We start from the raw sequence: 19,025 nt of genomic DNA, 5'->3' as shown, positions 1-19,025 counted from the left end.
GGAAACTCTACGAAGCACAAGAGAAAAGATCTGTGTGTGTATTTCTAATACAAAACAGAGCTATATGTGTATGTGTTAAATGAGATGAGAAGAGGCCTCCTCAGGGCAGCTTGATTGTGAATGTTCCCCTTTCTCATCTGTTGAGGATGTGTTGAGGTGAGATGTGATGAGGCCTCCTAAGGGCTACTTGATAGCAGTATTGTCTCTTGCCACAGCTGGACAGCGCTTGATGTGGCGGGCGTGAATCCACTGGAGTTGTGGATCCGTGAGGACAGCAGTATGCGTAACGGCCACTACCGCCGCTTCCATGACCTTTCATGGTTTTAGACTTTTGACGAGAATTATGTCACCTGGAGGAAAGAGTGAGTAGGCCGTTCTGTGGGCAGAGAGAGAGAAACAGAAACATCACTGTGTATACTGTTCAATTTTTCGATGAGAGCCTGAGTGTAATCGCCACCAATCACGTCCAGATCACCTGTAAAGCCAACACCTGGGTTACCCTTAGTCTATGGAGTGGGAAATGGTCTGCCCATAATGATCTCAAAAGGAGACAATTAAGTTTTCTGATTAGGACTCATGCGAAGTTCGCATAGGGCGGCAGGTAATAAATAGATCGACCCAACACTTGAGGGGTCCTCTAAAAGCCCCTTAGTAATGCGTTCCTTAATGGTGCAATTTTTTCCTTCCACAATACCTGAGGTCTGGGGACGATATGGAATAAAAAAATGCCACTCTATGTTTATATACTTGCATGTTTATATAAACATTTGTAAAGTTTATATACTTTCTGTGTTACTATGGAAACAAAAGGTGTCACTATCAATAGTTTTGGGGGATACCGTACTGTGGGATTATTTCTTTTGCAAGAATTTTAATGACGGTATTGGCATTTTCCTTTGCGCATGGAAAGTATTTAGAGAATTTATCCATGATAATTAGAAGATATTTGAGACCTCTGATAGCTTGCATGTTTGTGAAGTGTGAATTTGTAGTGTCTCAAAAGGACCAATAGGTGGTGGTAATGCATCATGTTTGCCGGTTTTCCCTTGTACATTTACTCTTGCTCAAGTTAAGCATGCATGGAGGAGTAGAATTTAACAACTTTTGTGAGTGTCTCGAATACAAAACCTCAATGTTATCGCAGAGATTACGCCTCTTCACGTGACATGAGAAACACTGTGAAATTGGCGCACGAGGAATGGAAGGACGGACGACGGAAGAGCGAGACGGCCATCGGGGTAGTGTATTAAACCATCAGTGGGCGAAGGGGAACAACCTTCTGAGGACCAAAACATGAGGTCGTCTGGAGAGACCTGTGTCTGTAAAATAGCAACATCAATGTCACAAGGAGTCAGAGAATGCGGAAACGTGAAAAATGGAGACATTATTCTGGACAAAGGGGCCCGAGCCCTCTTTCAAGACCCACCTAGCTACTTCATCAGCAAGTGAATTTCCACGGACCTGTTCTGTGTTACAGGAGTCATGACCTTTAACCTTAACAATAACAAGCCTGTCAGGTACAAGCCTCTTCATCACCCACATGGCAGACAGAAGAAAAACACAGATTAGATGGAGTTAACAGAGTGAATCTACCATCATGCATTGTAAGAGAACACTTCAGTTTAAACATAAAGTCTCTACCTAGTAGGTTGAAAGGAGAAGACGGAATGACGACGGATTTGTGATAAAACATGATATCAGGATGGCTTGAGCGCGCTCGATGGACAAGTTGTTTAGACGTGTTTAGAAATGTGATGTATTAACTAAAAAGAATACACACGAGACACATATCCGACGTCAGTGCCACGTTTTTACCATAGACATATAAATACATGCCGCACTGGCCGCTGGATCGTATGTCAACATCGCCGCCATATTGGTCCGGGCAAAAGTAATGTCTCAGCTTATATTATAATTTATATTATAAACTGAACTGCCCATAATCGAGATTTTCGTCTGTACTGACATTTTTCATGGCTATCATGATTTAATAGCTTGTCATCAAATCGTGGCTTGTTATTGTTATTATTATTATTATTATCATCATCATCATCAGATAAATTTTTTACCACTGTAACTGTAAACGTTTTACCGGATCCATAAAGGATTATCTTATAATTATCTTGGTAATTGTCTGTTTGGAGTATATCTGTGTCCTTTCATAGCTAATAAAATATAGAAAGCAGACAGACTGCCAGCGTCTCACTATTTGATTTGTATTCGCCGATTTTGTTCTATTTTGGTACAATGATGGTCAGTTATTAACACTTAAACACGCACTATTTCGATTTTTTTTTTTCTTCAGTATTTAAAAATGAACAAGCTTTGCTAACAGAATTCTGACCTGGAGCACAAGAAAAGCTAAAACATGGGGTTAAGACAGAAAAAATCCATTTCCACAATGAAAATAAAAACTTCATGCATATTTGATGTACAATGTAATGAAATTATATTACATTAGGGACGTCTCAGCATTTATTAACCGAGAAAAATAAGCCAATTCTATGCTTGACGAGCGTGAGTTTTCACAATTCCTTATGACAATGAAGCATTTTCGAAGTCTAACTATGGAGATTGTAAATACCTGGAGACAGAACCTTTTTTGTACACCATGTAGATCATAAACAGAGCGTGGTTTGGGAACAGCACCATGCAGGACAGACGAGCTCTCCAGAGGGTGGTGCGAACAGCCGGGCGTATCATCCACACTGAGCTCCCTGACCTGCAGTCCGTTTACAACATGTGGTGCTGGACCAAGGCCAGGAAGGTAATGAAGGAGCTCAGCCATCCTAACAATGGACTGTTCTCTCTGTTACGGTCAGGGAAACGTTTCCGCTCCCAGAAGGCTAACTCAGAGAGAACGAGGAGTTTCTCTCACAGGCGATTCGGACCCTCAACCAGGGGAACACCAAGGACTAGAACTGGACTCACACATAGGCCTACAACATCCACTAACTACCTCATCCTGCCTGTTATTGCATTTTATATCTTACATTCACTCACATCATATTTTGCACTCCCTACAATTTGCACACCTCATTCGTACAGTTTTTCTACTCCATTTAGTATAATTGTACATTTTTACATTTACATTTATTCCTTTAGCAGACGCTTTTATCCAAAGAGACTAACAAATGAGGAAATACAAGCAATACGTTTCCTTTTAAGTTTTGTAATTTTACTACTTTACTACACATAATTGTAATTTTGTATTATATTCTAAATTGTAAATTTTTTTATTTTCTATTCATATATTCTAGTTTTATTCTCGCTATATTATATTCTTTTTCCCGCCTTATTTTTTCTTATTATATATTTTGATCTTTATTATATTCGATCTTTTTTTTAAATTCTCTTTTACATATCGGTGCGGTCGTAAAAAGCATTTCACTGCGTGTCAAACGATGTATGTTTATGTATGTGACAAATAAAATTTGATTTGGTTTGTTTATATTCTATTCTATTTGTTTATAGGGCAGTCTTGCCCGGATCAATATGGCGGACACGTTAACATATCACGCGCCAAAAACGGGGTCTATATACTGCGTGTCTCTGGCGCCATCTACTGCAACTTCACCCAAATCAACGGCTTGATTTCTCTTCTCGCGAGATTTGAACACGCTGGGTTCTTGTATATACGTACGTGAAGTGACGTCATAGGTCAGAATCAGAATTAGAATCACTTCAATTATGACGCGCATCACCGCTGTGTGTGTATGGAAAGAGAGAGAGAGAGAGAGAGAGAGAGAGAGAGAGAGATCAGTGGTTTACGTTTACAAGCAATTAATTTGTCTTGGTGTACTGGTGATTAATACTAATAATAATAATAATAATAATAATAATAATAATAATAAAGTTATTATCTAATTAAAGCAAGATCATGGTAAGTATAAATATTATATTTTGAGCAAATAAAATATTTGATCAATTTAAAGGGTTAAATATTTTTCATAGTTAACAGGGTAGATTTCAATAATCAATACAGCTTACTTATAGTTACAAACCACTAGGTAGTTAAATAACATTAGAGCCTAGTCTAGTCTTTTGTTGTTAAATGTGTGTTTAAGGTTTAAATATGGAATTAAGGCTAAATAAACTAATAACTTTTATTACTGTTTCAGCCTCCGAAAAAGAAAGGAACAGGGAAGTCTGTGGAGGAAAAGAGCAGTACTGTAGACCAAGTACCATCTACAGCGAATGTAAGGCTCTGTACTTTAGCCCAAAAACCATCTACAGAGAATGGAAAGAGCAGTACTGTAACCCGAAAACCATCTATAGAGAATGGAAAGAGCAGTACTTCAACCCGAAAACCATCTATAGAGAATGGAAAGAGCATTACTGTAACCCGAAAACCATCTATAGAGAATGGAAAGAGCAGTACTTCAACCCGAAAACCATCTATAGAGAATGGAAAGAGCAGTACTTCAACCCGAAAACCATCTATAGAGAATGGAAAGAGCAGTACTGTAACCCGAAAACCATCTATAGAGAATGGAAAGAGCAGTACTGTAACCCGAAAACTATCTATAGAGAATGTAAAGAGCAGTACTGTAGCCCAAAAACCAGCTACAGAGAATGGAAAGAGCGGTATTGTAGCACAAAAACCATCTACATCGAAGGAAAAGAACGATACTGTAGCCCAAGGACCATCTACTGCGGAGGAAAAGAGCAGTACTGTAGCCCAAGGACCATCTACTGAGGAGGAAAAGAGCAGTACTGTAGCCCAAGGACCATCTACTGCGGAGGAAAAGAGCAGTACTGTAGCCCAAGGACCATCTACTGCGGAGGAAAAGAGCAGTACTGTAGACCAAGGACCATCTACTGCGGAGGAAAAGAGCAGTACTGTAGACCAAGGACCATCTACTGTGGAGGAAAAGAGCAGTACTGTAGACCAAGGACCTACTGTGGAGGAAAAGAGCAGTACTGTAGACCAAGGACCATCTACTGTGGAGGAAAAGAGCAGTACTGTAGACCAAGGACCATCTACTGTGGAGGAAAAGAGCAGTACTGTAGACCAAGGACCTACTGTGGAGGAAATGTCGAAAGAGCAGGTAAAGTTTAAGAAATGTGCAAATTGTCTTATCCTAAATAAATCACTTAAATATAAATGTATAAATATAGTAACCCATAATCATTGAGCACGGACTGAGGCGTGATGAGCTTAACATACATACGAGTGCAAAAGTTTTTGAATCTTGAAAATGCACCTTTAACTTGCATCAACAAGACTTTTATTGTGTTAGGTCTATAGTGTATGCTATCTATGGAATAAACTACTTGGGGAGGTGCTGTTATGGGAAATAATCAACAATGGTGTGGTGTGATGAAGCAGCGTTACTGTTACCACTTTGAAGTTGATTAGTTTCCTATAACAGCACATCCCGAAGTGTTTTATTCCTCATGTTCTACAGCGGTTTGCAGTAGAATTCATGTAAGATACATTATTTTTTATACATTATAATTACATTTAATGTTGTGGAACGTAAATGAAACAAGCACTTACGATATAGCAGCTATAAACGCTTGTTTATTTTTGCACTGCACTGTAGATTCGCAGTAACTAAGAATTGTTTTTTGTAACTGATTTGCTTTGTAACACTCCATTGTGTGCTGTAATTCACCACTAATGTTGATTCTCCATCAGCTGGAAAAGCAAATTATCCGGGTGCGTGAGGAGCTGGATCGGGAGCAAAAAGAGCGCAATTACTTCCAGCAGGAGAGAGATAAGATACAAGGCTTTTGGGAGATCACGAAAAGCCAGATAGAGGAGAAGAAAGCAGAAATAAGGAACACGGATAAAGAACTGGAAGAGTCTGCAGAGAAACATCAGCAAGAGATCAGGGTATGAGTAATAATGATCAGCGTTCTTCAGTGATTCAGAAAATGTCTAAAATGAAGTGTCTAAAAGGATGCATCTTATGTTCTGATGTTTTTTTGTTTTTTTTTACAGAAGTACAAGGAGAAGATTAAAGACATGCTGTTAGAACATCAAAATAGCATTGCGGAGTGTAAGCACGAGGGAGTGGTTGCCACTAAACTCCTGGAGAAAGAGCGGGCAGACCTGGAGAGCGAGCTGCAGAGAGACATACACAGGCTGAAAGTGGATTCGAAAGAACAGGAGCTCTTGTACGAGAAATCCATCACGAGCCTAAAACTGGTGAGTGCCTGTTAGTCTGTTTATCATTAACCTTAGATCACAGGTCACAAACTCAAGTGTTTTCCCATCACACAGTTCTGAAACTCAGTGGATAAAATCAGGGATTATCTGTTGCATGTGATGTGAAAACGTACCCAAAAACCATCCAGAAATGCCTGAGTGCTGGCCTTTAGTGTGATTCAGTGATTGGCTACTAATCCCAAAATGGATCCCCTAGTGTAAAGACCTACAAATAATGTTGAAAAAAGAAAAGTCGATGGAACGCAAAGACAGAAGAGATGGGAAACTTAAGACATGTTTGTTCAGAGATAATCCCATGCGAGTTCTTCTTAAATGCTTTCCTTAATAAATATGAGCACCCAGGGTTAGGGTTTGGGTTAGAATAGATAATAATATGTTTTTAAAAAAAGAATAGCCTTAGATTTATGTTCAAGAGGTGAAGTCATACCTGATCCAGATACTTGTACCGGTACACCTTGCTGCAGAACCAAAAGTCCAGGGGGTGGAGTCTGCCTTGTTACAGAACCTCCTACCTAGGCAGAATTTGAGTTTGAGCCTCCTGCCTTAGATTATGTGGTTTATGTCAGACTTCAGTCACGTAATGTTATGTCACCATGCACTAAGCAGTGTGTCCATGGGTCCTTAAAAAGCCCTAACGTTTTTTTGCAATTACATTTTACAAATTAAAGGTGACAATAAGGATTAAACTGTTTCAATATCTTAAGCATAGAGCTTCGATTCTGTTCTTTCTTTCAGTGAGTTAGTAAATATAATGCAGACGTCTGTACTGGACCTTCAGATTATTCATCAATACTGTCATGTTAATAGACACTCATTTGTTTCCACAGAGCCATGAAAAGGAGATCACCAAGCTCAGAAGTGAATTTGAGGAAAAATTACGAGGTACTGTGTTAACAGCGTCTGTCTTTGACTCTCCATGAAATGAAATGTACCTGTACCTGGAGTATTGTACCACATCCTAACGTGCTGATGTTTATCTACAGTAATCAAGGCTACGTATGAGAAGAAGCTGGAAGAACAGCAAGAGGAGCTAGACCTGAGGCTCAAGACTGAAATACACGACATTGAGCAACGGAAGCATGCCCACATTAAGAAACTGATAAAGAGCCACGATAAAGCCTTCAGTAATATAAAGAACTATTATAAGGATCTCACTTACGAGAGCGTGAACCAAATCGACTCGCTTGAGGTACGTTGAGTAGAGTTATCATCTCCTGCTAGTTAGCTTTACCTTAGATTTATTCTTATAATCTATCTAGTATTGCTTAAGTCATCAGTACATCCATCCTTAACACCTTAATTATTCATTTGCTGCAAATGGGTGTCACAGAAGTGCATCATTTATCTGCATAATCTCCATTTTGTTTGCAGCAAGTGTTCCAGGAAGTACTTTGATCGATCTATCTATCTATCTATCTATCTATCTATCTATCTATCTATCTATCTATCTATCTATCTATCCATCTCTTTTGCTTGGGTAAAATTGTTACTCAGTAATCATACCAATGAGTCAGTCATAACTCCTCACCTATTTGGATCTCTGATTGATCTCAGCTTTATTCTGATCCCTGCGTGTCATTAAAGCTCTTCGTTCTCCCTTTGACTGTAATTACAGGAGGAAGTGGCTGAAAAGAACAAGAAGGATGAAACGTTGGAGAAGGAAAAGCTCAATGTGCTGCAGCAGAACAAGCAACTGACGGAGCTACTGCAGAAAGCCACGCAGGAAGTGTCAGAGCTGCAGAAACAGCTCACCGACTATCAGAAGAACAAAAGCTTACTGGTGGTATGTGTCTCTTTTAATCTCGGTCTGCACTGAAGTTGCGTCATCACTTTCACTGTTTAATTATCGTTCCATTACTACATACTACATACCTTTAGTTAGCTTGTATTATGTAAGGAATAACACCCTCGGAGGTGTGCTGTTATAGGAAAATAATGAACGACAAGTGCTGACGTGAAGTGTACTGAAGTGGAGTTACAGTTACTGATTATTTTCCAATAACAGCATGTTATATAAAACAGCCTGAAGTGTTTTATTCCTCTCATGTGTTTGAGAGGGTTACTGTGTGTGTGAGTACTAAACACACCACAATTTCTAACTGATCCCATTTTATTCCTCCATCAGGGAACGAAAGCACGTCTCAAAGTGGCAGATACAGAGCTGAAGGACCTGAAATTTGAGCATGGACTTCTGAAACACATATTCAGTAAGGTGAGCTAGAGAGAGAGAGAGAGAGGGGGGAAGGGGGGGGTAAGTTATTTAAGGAATAAAGTTACTCAAAATCCCCCTGTCTCTCATTTCATGGTCGGCAGATGAAGCAGGATTCTGATGAACTGTACAAGAAGTTCGACAAGGCCATCCTGGAGGTGCAGCAGAAAGCGGCTTTAAAAACCTTCTTCAGGAGAGGAAACTGATGCTCAAACAGACACCAGAGAATAAAGAGGGACCGCTTAGCAAGGTCCTTCCTGCCTCCAATTTAGAGCCCAGTGCCTTTCCGTATTATAAATTCTTTATTTTGATATTTTGGTATACTGGATTTGTGATTTCCATGAGCTGTAAGCCGTAATTATCAAGATTAAAACAAAAAAAAGGCTCGAAATATTTCACTTTGTGTGTAATGAATCTAGAAAATATTAAAGTTCCACTCTTTTAATTAGATTACAGGGAAAAGTGTACGTTTCCACAATATTCAAATTTTTTGAGATCTATATTAAAAAAAGCATAAATAATAAGAATATATATATATATATATATATATATATATATATATATATATATATATATATATATATATATATATTGAATGTTATCTTATTTGTATGTGTGCGACTTCCCTGTTCATTTCTTCTTCGGAGGCTGAAACAGTAATAAAAGTTCTTAGTTCTTAGTTCAGCCTTAACTCCATATTTAAACCTTAAACATACATTTAACAACAAACGACTAGACTCTAATGTTATTTAGCTAACTAGTGGTTTGTAACATATCCCAGATAGCAAGGTGACATTGATTCAATGTTGAAATTCCATCAGAATCATCACCACATTGGTTGAGGTTGAATATTCAGTGCTAAATAATATTGAATCAGTGTTGAGAATTCATTGCTTTTCAGTGATGAAAAGACAAACAGTGAATCAATGTTGATTTTTGGTCAGCTTCATTTCCCCACTGGTGGGGTTTAGAATTAACTTCAATCCATCCGTCCCCTCATTCACCACAGCGCAAATCACCTGATTGAATTTCAGTGAAATTTAGTGAGCATATAGATGTTCCTCAGAGGATGAATCTTGTTAATTTTGTGACCTCATGACCCTTCCCTCTAGCACCACTAACAGACAAATTTCTGGCTTCTGTACTTACTACTTACATTCAAGATGTAAGCTGTGGCATTCACATGATGCTCGGCTGGTATTAAGTGCCCCAGTGGGCTACGAAAACATTCCCCATGCCATCACACCGGTTAGGTTCATGGATTCATTCTGGTTGATATCTTTGCAGCAGAACATCCTCTAAAGTCACTGCAGTACTGAAGTACTTAAGTGCAATGTTTCAACATAATAATATAAAGCTGAAATTATTTATGGATTCATGGTATTTGTAGATCATTTTACTTTGTCTCGGTATCAGTTGACCGGGCATGTGAATAAGACTAGTGGACTATTTAAGCCATCATTTCTTCTCTTGGTTTTATTGTAATTACAGTAACTGAAGCAGGATCAGCATGGGGGAAGTTTCATTAAAGCAGTTCTGGTATTTTAGACATCAAATATGTTTGTACCAAAGTTTATTAATTAATGAACAAATTTATCCTCTTCTTATTTCTTCAGGTTTCTCTGTATTAATTGTTAAAGAACTGTCTTGTATGTAAAAATAGTATAGGAGGGTTTTTTGGTAACATTTTAAGATGTTTCAGATATTTTCTCTTTTTTCGGTTAAAATTGGATTAAATGTTTCATCTTAACAAAACTATTGCAATTGCAGGTAACTCGTCTCAAGACAAAAAGATTTATGTGCACCAAGTTTAGGGGGAACGGTGGCTTACTGGTTAGCACGTTTGCTTTGCACCTTCAGGGGTTTCCTCTGGGTACTCCGGTTTCCTTCCCCAGTCCAAAGACACATGTTATAATTTGTGTTAAAATTGTTGTTGTTGTGTGTGTGTGTGTGTGATTGTGCCCTGTGATAGGTTGGCACCTGGGATAGGCTCCAGGCTTCCCGTGACCGTGTATAGTTTAATCAGTATCAAAAATGAATCGATGGATGGATCAAAGTTTGGATGAAGTTATCAAAACACATACACACTTGTCTTATTATCTTTCTCCTGATTCAGAAAAAAATCTCAAAGCTACTTCATCTCAGAATTCCGACTTACATTAGCAGCTTACATGTAAACAAAAAGTAATATAAAGCCTAAACGGAACGCTTTCAGAAGGAAAAACCACACAACATTTGACCATTGTAGGCCACCGTAGCTGACCCGGAAGTGCGCTTTATTTTGATAAGCAGCAGCTGTTGATGTCGCTTTGCGTTTAGGAACCATGCAGGAGTGTGCTCTCTTCACTGTTATCGCCATTTAACGCGTTTTCAAGTTTCTAAACTATGCAAACTGCTATAATTATTCCTGAAGGTATGTGAAAGAGATTTTCTGTGCTGTATTTGATCGTTAAACCCGAGCTTGACCCGCATCTCTGGACGTTTTAATGCCTGTTTTCTCTGTTAGAAGCGACTAAATGGGACATTCGCCAAAAAGTGTGGGATTACATCGAGACTAAAGACCTGGCAACCTTTCCCCGACCTGTGCACCACAGAATCCCAAACTTCAAGGTCATATTACACTCTTTAATAAGCACATTTATGTTGTTCTACTGTACTGTCTGTTAAAGAACATTAAGCAACACCTACTGGCCTGAAAGAGAAAAATGGCACGGCACTGTAACATCATTAACCAGTGCAAACAATTTTGTTTGCATTTTAAAGACAAAAGTTTGCTCATTCATTTCCATTTCCCAGAATCCAGAAAAATTCCTTTTAGCAATGATCAGTCCAGGCTTTCTCTCTTTCTGAGCTCAGTGTCTGAGATCATGGACCTTGATGCGATTTTATGTGAAGTGTGCCTCGTCATTACTAGTTACACTAACAGATTCCCTTCTTCCACGCATGCGTTCCCCCAACCTTACTGACATAAAATTAAGACACACCGGCCACAGATCAGATAGGATTAAACTGTGCGCTCCAACTTTATTTAAAACAGGGAGGTCTTGGACGCTGCTGGTGTTACAATCAAATAAACTTTGTATTTTGTTCAGTCTGAATCCATTAAACTTGTGTCCTAGAGTCAGATGTATGTCTGGGTCACGTGACCAAAGCTCTGGTTAATTCATAACACTAGACTGTTGTTTACTGTTGCACATTTAATTAAGAGATCACTGATAATATTATACTCTTAAACATGACAGGCTTTTGTTGTGGTTATTTACCTGAGTAATAGGAAAATATGATTGCTGTTGGACTTCCATTGCCACCTTCTGCTCTCTCTGTGTGTGTGTGTGAGACAGGCTGCTACAGCGGCCTGCGACAGGCTTCCCGTCCTGCAGGAGTTCCGGTCCAGCAGCGTTGTCAAAGTGAACCCGGATAAGCCACAGGAGCGAGCTCGCTTTCACACACTGCGTGTGAGTGAGTCATGTCTTCTTTTAAAAAATTTTGTGTCTCTTCAGGGGGCTCATGGGGCGTGCGGGAAGATCGTGGGCTTTGAGATCTTCACCAAATGCGATGAAATCAAAGTGGATCCTGATAAACCCCTGGAAGGGGCTCGATTAGCAGCGCTGCAGGTGAATTTATAAGTGAAAGTGTTCTCTTTCTGTCCGTTATGTAAGGAATAAAACACACCGGAGCGTGCAGTTATAGGAAAACAATCAGTACTGGAGTGGTGTGATGTGGCCGGTGTGAAGCAGAGTTACATGTTCTCTTATTACTGTTAGAAACATTAACGTATTAGAACAAGAGCATTAATATAAAGCCGTGATGTGCAGCTGCACTACTATCAGAGCTGCTGTGTTAGAAAATTAATCAACACCTTCGGAATTGAGAATTCAATTCAATGTCGCTTTTGAATAAATGTTAAGCTCACACACTTCCTAATGTGCTCTGTGGAAAGTGCTACATTTTCTTCCTTTACGGTTTATGCAGACTTCATGTTTTCTCATCTCAAATGCGGTTTAAAGGATCCGTTTTTTTAGGAAAACGTCATCCCTGTATTTTGACTCCAGGCTGGAAAAACACTGCTGGTCCCGACGCCTCGCCTACGGACAGGACTGTTTAACAGAATCGTTCCTCCACAGAACGCCACCAAGGAGGATCTGCGAGTGTGCTCTACGTCTCAGGTGACTCTCGCACACTCGTATCGTATGCACGTCACGTATCATTTCATCATTTTGTCATTGCAATGACGTTCGTTGTGTTTTTGTTTCAGGGTGTTAAAGAGTTCAGTGTCCCAGTGGGATTAGACTCGAGAGTTCACGTGGACCTGGTTGTGGTTGGATCTGTTGCTGTGTCTGACAAAGGTAAACTAATATGTAGTTCATTTCTCGTGTTTATTTTCCACTTTTTATTTATTTTTCATTCATTCATTCATTTTTCAGGATACAGAATTGGGAAAGGTGAAGGATATGCCGACATGGAATATGCCATGATGGTCTCAATGGGCGCTGTGAATGAATCCACAGTGGTCGTGACTGTTGTTCATGACTGCCAGGTCAGAACCCTTTTTAAAAAAAAAAAAAAAAAAAGTCTATTAACACAGCGCTGTTGAATTCTCGAATCTGATTGGTCGGAATGGTGTCGATTAATATTCTGTAACAGCAGCTCTGACAGTGGTTCTGGCTGCAAGGCAAATCGCAGGTTTATATTAAAGCACTTGTATTAAAATGTCATCGTTTCTATAGTAACAACTTGCATAGGGACTTGTATGGCACAATTGTTGCTATGGCGATGGTTTCTGTAAGGAGAAATGTGTTTATAGTGGATCTAAAAATGGCAGGTTTTTCTGATGTACTTTCTTTGGGGTAACAAGTCACTTTAATTGATGGCAGGTGTATACTAATTAGTATTGAACGTGAGTTTTATAAGTGATTGGCTGATTCTGAACACTGCTACATTCCCACTTATAAAAGGCTGTGCACATTTATGTAAGATTTGTATTGGAAGTTTCTTCCCCAGTAAAATGATTCTTATTGATTGTTCACCTTAATTGGTTAAAATTTAGAAAAGGTTCTGACATGATTTATCTTGGTTTCATTTGTTTTACATCGCCATTTTAACAGGGGTGTGTAGACCTTTTTAGATCCACTGTGTTTAACATTTATGGAAGGAGTCTCCAGTGTCAGGGCTTAAAGTAACGGTCAGAGGTAAAACCGTAACTTCAAGTTTTCTGGCATCTTCAGGACAGCGGAGTTTATGCTTTGTCTCGGTAACATGACGAGCTGCTGAATTTATTGAATTACATTACTCGAATTTACAGACATTTCTCCTGTTCGATTCTGTCGACGTACATTTTTATTTCTCCTGCTTTTAAATTTGCCGTTTCAAAAGGTGTCATTGTGTCTGTTCTGGTCATTTATTGGCACAATTTCCTGATAATTTCCCAGGAATTATCAGCAAGAACAGCGCTGAGAGACGGTGCTAATGAAAGTCCGACAGGAAAACAAATTCATCCCCTGTCGTGCGGCAGATCCGTGAATCTAATCTCTAATCCATCTGTTTGTGCGGGAGAGCGAGGGCGAAATCTAAGCACGATAATAACGCTTCTATTCGAAATGATGTGTCATGTCACACCTAAAAAATAAAACCCAAACACCGTATGATTCCTCGTGACGCACCAGAAACAAAAGCTGCATTTTTGCACTTTACCTCCAGTTCTCTTTGCAGAACAGGCGATCGTCACTTCCTGCGTTTCCCTAAGCAATCCTTCCTTCACGTTTTCTCTTATATTTTTTTTAATCTCCTTTTCTCTTATTACAAAACAAATTTAAAGTCGCATGACGGCTCTTGCGTTTATTTTCCTGAGAAAGCAGGATTTGGGATCAGGTGAGCTTCGGCACGGATCTCTCAAGGTGAAAGTTCGTGTATTGTGTGAGCCTCATCGACGAGCGCTCGTGTTCTACAAACATCCTAACGTATGACAAGAACTTTCCAGGTCTCCGTGCCAGCCCCTATCCAAAAATACTGAATACCTATTATTATTATTATTATTATTATTATTATTATTATTATTATTATTATTATAAATTCAGTGTACTAGTGTTTTGTATGTAATCAACAGGTTGTAGACATTCCAGACGGACTGACGGAAAGTCACGATCTCACCGTGGACTACATCCTCACACCGAGCAGGATCATCAAGACCGAGTGTAAGATCCCCAAACCACAGGGCATCATTTGGTCAAAGGTAAATCTAAACACACGGACCACTACTACAGTTTTAATATTATATGGTTTAATGCGAAAGATTGCTGCATCTTAGGAAAAATTAAATAAGTCAGAAATGTCATTTGTGCCAACCACATGAGCTCTTATTTAGTAAGAATGCCCTTGTTACTGAAATTGTATGTTCTTGTTTGAAATTCATGTTCTGTGGTTGATAAAATCCCTTGAATGTGACACAAATCTTCTTAATTACATGTTTACACACCTTTTGCTTTTGTAACCGCTTTCACCCTCTTTTCAGCCTCGGAACATTTTTCTAGATCAACTGTAAAACAGTTGAAAAAATCCAAAAATCTTAGGGTGTGCAAACTTATGCACCGTATATACACCCGAGAAGCATCTCCATAAAAATCTCTCTAACTTATTGTTTTCCACAAGAAACAAATGCTGAAAGCCTTACTTGTTTTTACCCCCGCCCCCCCCTCTCTATTTTTGGGGTTGCCAAGTCAAACATATTTTTTATATTCATCCTTATAAAGCAAGTTTGCTTATGTTGTGTGAATTAGTGACCATGTGACCATGTTTGTTATTTGCCGCGGCTTTGAGTCACTTAAGTTAGCCAGAATCCAGAGCTCCGTGAAGGTCAAGTCTGATGTTCAGAAGATTTGTGGTTCTGGCATTCATTTTTTAAAAATTTTTTTTTTATTTATTCTCCATGGAAACGGAGTAGTCTGGAGTCGATTTGATGCGAATATTTGCGTTATAGTAATAGCCTTGAGCGAAAAACACGGTGTCTTGGTGAAAAAGCTACATACAGCTGTGCTTAATTTCCTAGAACGTAGTTTTAAATGCTAAACTTTATTATTATTTAAATCAATTATTTAAACCAGAGTGGAAAAGGGTTTACATACACACTAATAATCCTATTAAATTTGGGTTACCATCAAATTTAGCACACTGCTCTATTTCATTTTGGATTAAAGGCAGTATTAAGTTTCAGGAGATCTGAAGCCCGTGAAGAGAGCAAGGAGAGCCGTCCTGTTAGCAGAAAGAATGGACTTCGTTTGACTTTTCAACGTCAGTGGTGATAAAGCGGCGTTTTTTGTTTTTTTTGTTATTAATTTAAAGTGAGCTTATAAATATATATTTGCCTTCGAAGTGATGAACGTTTAACTCGAGCAGCAGGAGGTTTGATTTTTAAAAAAATCGCAAGTTCCTTTTCAGTGGGTTTATTTACAGGATGCAGAGCGACTGTAGAGGTTCAGAAGTTCTGTATTTGAAAATAAATTGACCGATTCGTGGTTTTCCCGTTGTCTGATTACTTAACTGCATGTTAATGAGTTGGATGCGTTACTGGTGAAATCGGTTATTTTGCAGTTATAGGATGAATTGTGGGGTGCCTGTGTTTCTCAAATGATAGAATTGACTAAATCAGAGCGATCCTGAGTCCTTAAGAAGTACCAGAATTTGAAATCAAGCTTCAGGAGCTAAATAGAACGTGGAATTATCTGTCCTATGATCCACAGCAGTTCCTCAAATGAAGGCACAAATGTCCATTTCAGTAATGGAAGGTTTTCGGTGAATTGAATTTGGAAGTTATTTTATTGGTAAAATACGGATTAATCCGGTGGAGGGATCTTCGTAAGGGTTCGAATTGAAAACATTTTTTGGAAACCAAGAAAACTTAAAAAAAAAAAAAATTAAAATAAATAAATGAAAATTGTCAAATGAACCGTTAAAGGACTCGTCAAAAAGCTGAGTGGTAGTAACTGGGTTGCACAAACTTCAAATGACTGGTTATTAATTTCTTCTTAACAAACTGAACTTTACTGTCTTGGTACTTAGATCCTTAGGGGGGGAAAAAAGGTTCTTGCAGGGTTATTTAAGGAATTCTCAGATAAATAATGGTTCTTAGACGCCGAAAAGGGTTCTGCTTAGAACTCTTTTAAATCAGAACACTGCTCACGTACAAGTACCTTGTCTGGACCAAGCACCCCCCTCCCACTTCACCACCTCAACACTGTCCTCGACGCTTACGTTCTCGCACGCAATCTGCGATCGGTTAACGACCGAGTTAGTAGTGCCTACTCGGCGAGGCTCAAGTTCCCTTTCCAGAACCTTCAAACTAACCGTCCTTCAGTGGTGGAATGAACTTCCAACCTCAATCCGGACCACGGAATCTGTCACATCTTCAAAAAACAGCTGAAGACCCACCTCTTCCGTGAACACTTAACTAACCCCTAAAATGCCAGCCCCCGACATTATTTAAACTTTTGCTTAATCTGGCTCTTGCACCTCTACTCTACGCACCTCTACTCTACGTTAAAAGATCTTGTATAGTAGCATTACTTTGTATTGTTTTTTTTCCCTCCACCAAAGGGGGACAGTTTCTAGAGTTTTCTCTGAAAAGCTGCAAACGTTGTTATTTTCATGTCCGCAGCTCGATGCAGAAATGCTGGAGAAGATTCCCATCCTGAAAAAACTGCGAGCCTTGGAGCAGAAGGCTGGAAAGGACGTGATGCTGAAAGTGTCCTCCGCTGAAAGTATGAAGACAAAACGGGAGCATAAACCTGAGCCCAAGCCCGGTCCTGATCCAAAACACCATCCTAAAACCCCAAGGCAAGATCATGCACTTCCGCTTGAAGAAGCTGATTTGAAGCGTGAACGCTCTCAGGCTCCTGTAAGCACACTTTATTTAGGCGACCTCCCAGCTGGACTGCGTGTGAGCGAGCTGAAGCGTTTCCTAAGGGAGCGGGACGCTGTACCTGTTCGACTCACCTGGAAGGGGGCACAGCGCAGGGCGTTCCTTGAGTACAGTGATGAGCGAGCCTCGGATCAGGCCCTGGATGCCCTGCAGGGACTCTGCATTAACGGCCACACACCGCAGGTAGAACGAGCCAAAAGCCAAAAGAGCTTCCGTAGACCAGGTCCTACCAAAGATCTATCAAGAACAAACCCATAGGAACAGCTCAGACTAAAACCACCATCAGTAATGTCCTAGAGGAGAGGTTGGAGGAGAAATCCAGAAAAGCTGTGAGATTTCAGTGGGAGAAGAACATTTGATGCATGATCTGACAAAATGATTGCTCCTGGAAATAAAATTCAGAAATCCTTATGATTTATCATGTTTAAAATATATTTATTAAAGATGCCCTTTCTTAATGTTTTTTTTTTTTTTTAGACCTGTATTAAGACCTTAACTTTTTTTTTTTTTTTTAGACCTGTATTAATCGTGTAGTTTCGAATAAGTAAGGAATAAAACTCGCACAACATGCCCTTATCGGAAAACAGTCGATAACGGGATAGTGTGAGGCGGTTATTACAACACTGAATTTATATCGATCTAATATATTTACAGTTGTGCCCAAAAGTTTGCATACCCCTTGCAGAATCTGCTAAATTTTAATACTGTTAACAAAATAAGACTGATCATAAAAATCCCATGTTATTTCATATTTAGTCCTGTCCTGAAGAAGCTATTTCACATAACAGATGTTTACATATTGTCCATAAGACAAGATTATAGCTGAATTTATAAACAATTACCCCATTCAAAAGTTTACATACCTTTTGATTATTAACACTGTGTCCGTTACCTGGATGATCCGCGACTGTGTTTATGTTGTGAGAGTTCTTCATGAGTCTCGTGTTTGTCCTGAGCAGTTAAAGTGCCCACTGTTCTTCAGTAAATCCTCCAGGTCCTGCACATTCTCTGCTTTTCCAGCATCTTCTGCATATCTGACCCTTTTCCAGCAGCGGCTATGTGATGTTGAGATCCATCTTTTCACACCGGGGACATCTGAGGGACTCGTACACGACTATTACGAAAGCTGCACACGTTCACCGATGCTCAAGAAGGCAACACAGGATACATTAAGAGCCAGGGGGGAGGGGGTGTAAACTTTTGAACAGGATGATCGGTGTAAATTGTTAGCATTTTGCCTTTGGGAGACATCTGAAGGGCAGTACTAAATAATAATAATTAAAAAAAAGCGATCTGTAAACAAAATAATTTACACCGGTCATCCTGTTAAAAAGTTTACACCCCCTGGCTCTTAATGTATCATGTTGCATTCTCGAGCATCAAAGTGAGACGTGTATGCACAAATAAAGAGGACAAGGAAATGAAGACGACAGCCACCAGTTTAGCAGAGTGTTGCTAAACCTCATGGCTATTTCTGGGTATTAACATTATACTTATCACTCCAGTGCAAAACCAAACTTCACCCAAAATCAGAAAGCAGATTTGACCTGATTACTTGTGTAAATATTGTAAATATGGTCCTCTCGACACTTATCGTTTCACAGTTGGGCGAAAAATTCTTTACTACAGAGTGTAAATTCTATACTATACTATGTAATTTCCACTTATTATATATAATGTAGTAGACCACACCATTGATATATGCATCTATCAATTGTCTTCATCTT

The 19,025-nt window shown here is 39.3% G+C and overlaps 1 protein-coding gene and 1 pseudogene across 3 annotated transcripts; both read left to right on the top strand.

The window, feature by feature from the left end:
- Positions 1-3,747: 3,747 nt before the first annotated feature.
- Positions 3,748-8,892, top strand: LOC108264571 (dynein regulatory complex subunit 4-like; annotated as a pseudogene).
- Positions 8,893-10,647: 1,755 nt separating this feature from the next.
- mthfsd (methenyltetrahydrofolate synthetase domain containing) lies at positions 10,648-17,760 on the top strand. 3 transcript variants are annotated; one of them, XM_017466215.3, is made up of 8 exons: positions 10,648-10,800; positions 10,894-10,997; positions 11,888-12,001; positions 12,440-12,553; positions 12,643-12,733; positions 12,812-12,924; positions 14,491-14,616; positions 17,035-17,760. In XM_017466215.3, exons 1-8 carry the CDS (start codon positions 10,773-10,775, stop codon positions 17,554-17,556), a joined length of 1,212 nt encoding a protein of 403 aa, XP_017321704.3. In that variant the 5' UTR covers positions 10,648-10,772; the 3' UTR covers positions 17,557-17,760. The 3 variants fall into 3 exon arrangements, with proteins under 3 accessions (XP_017321704.3, XP_017321705.3, XP_053533801.1); XM_017466216.3 differs by lacking the exon at positions 11,888-12,001 and adding an exon at positions 11,729-11,842; XM_053677826.1 differs by lacking the exon at positions 11,888-12,001.
- Positions 17,761-19,025: the final 1,265 nt, after the last annotated feature.

Source organism: Ictalurus punctatus, chromosome 4 (assembly GCF_001660625.3).
Source record: "Ictalurus punctatus breed USDA103 chromosome 4, Coco_2.0, whole genome shotgun sequence".
NCBI lineage: Eukaryota > Metazoa > Chordata > Actinopteri > Siluriformes > Ictaluridae > Ictalurus > Ictalurus punctatus.
The sequence above is the reverse complement of the archived record's forward strand: the minus strand, read 5'-3'. Positions and strand labels throughout refer to the sequence as shown.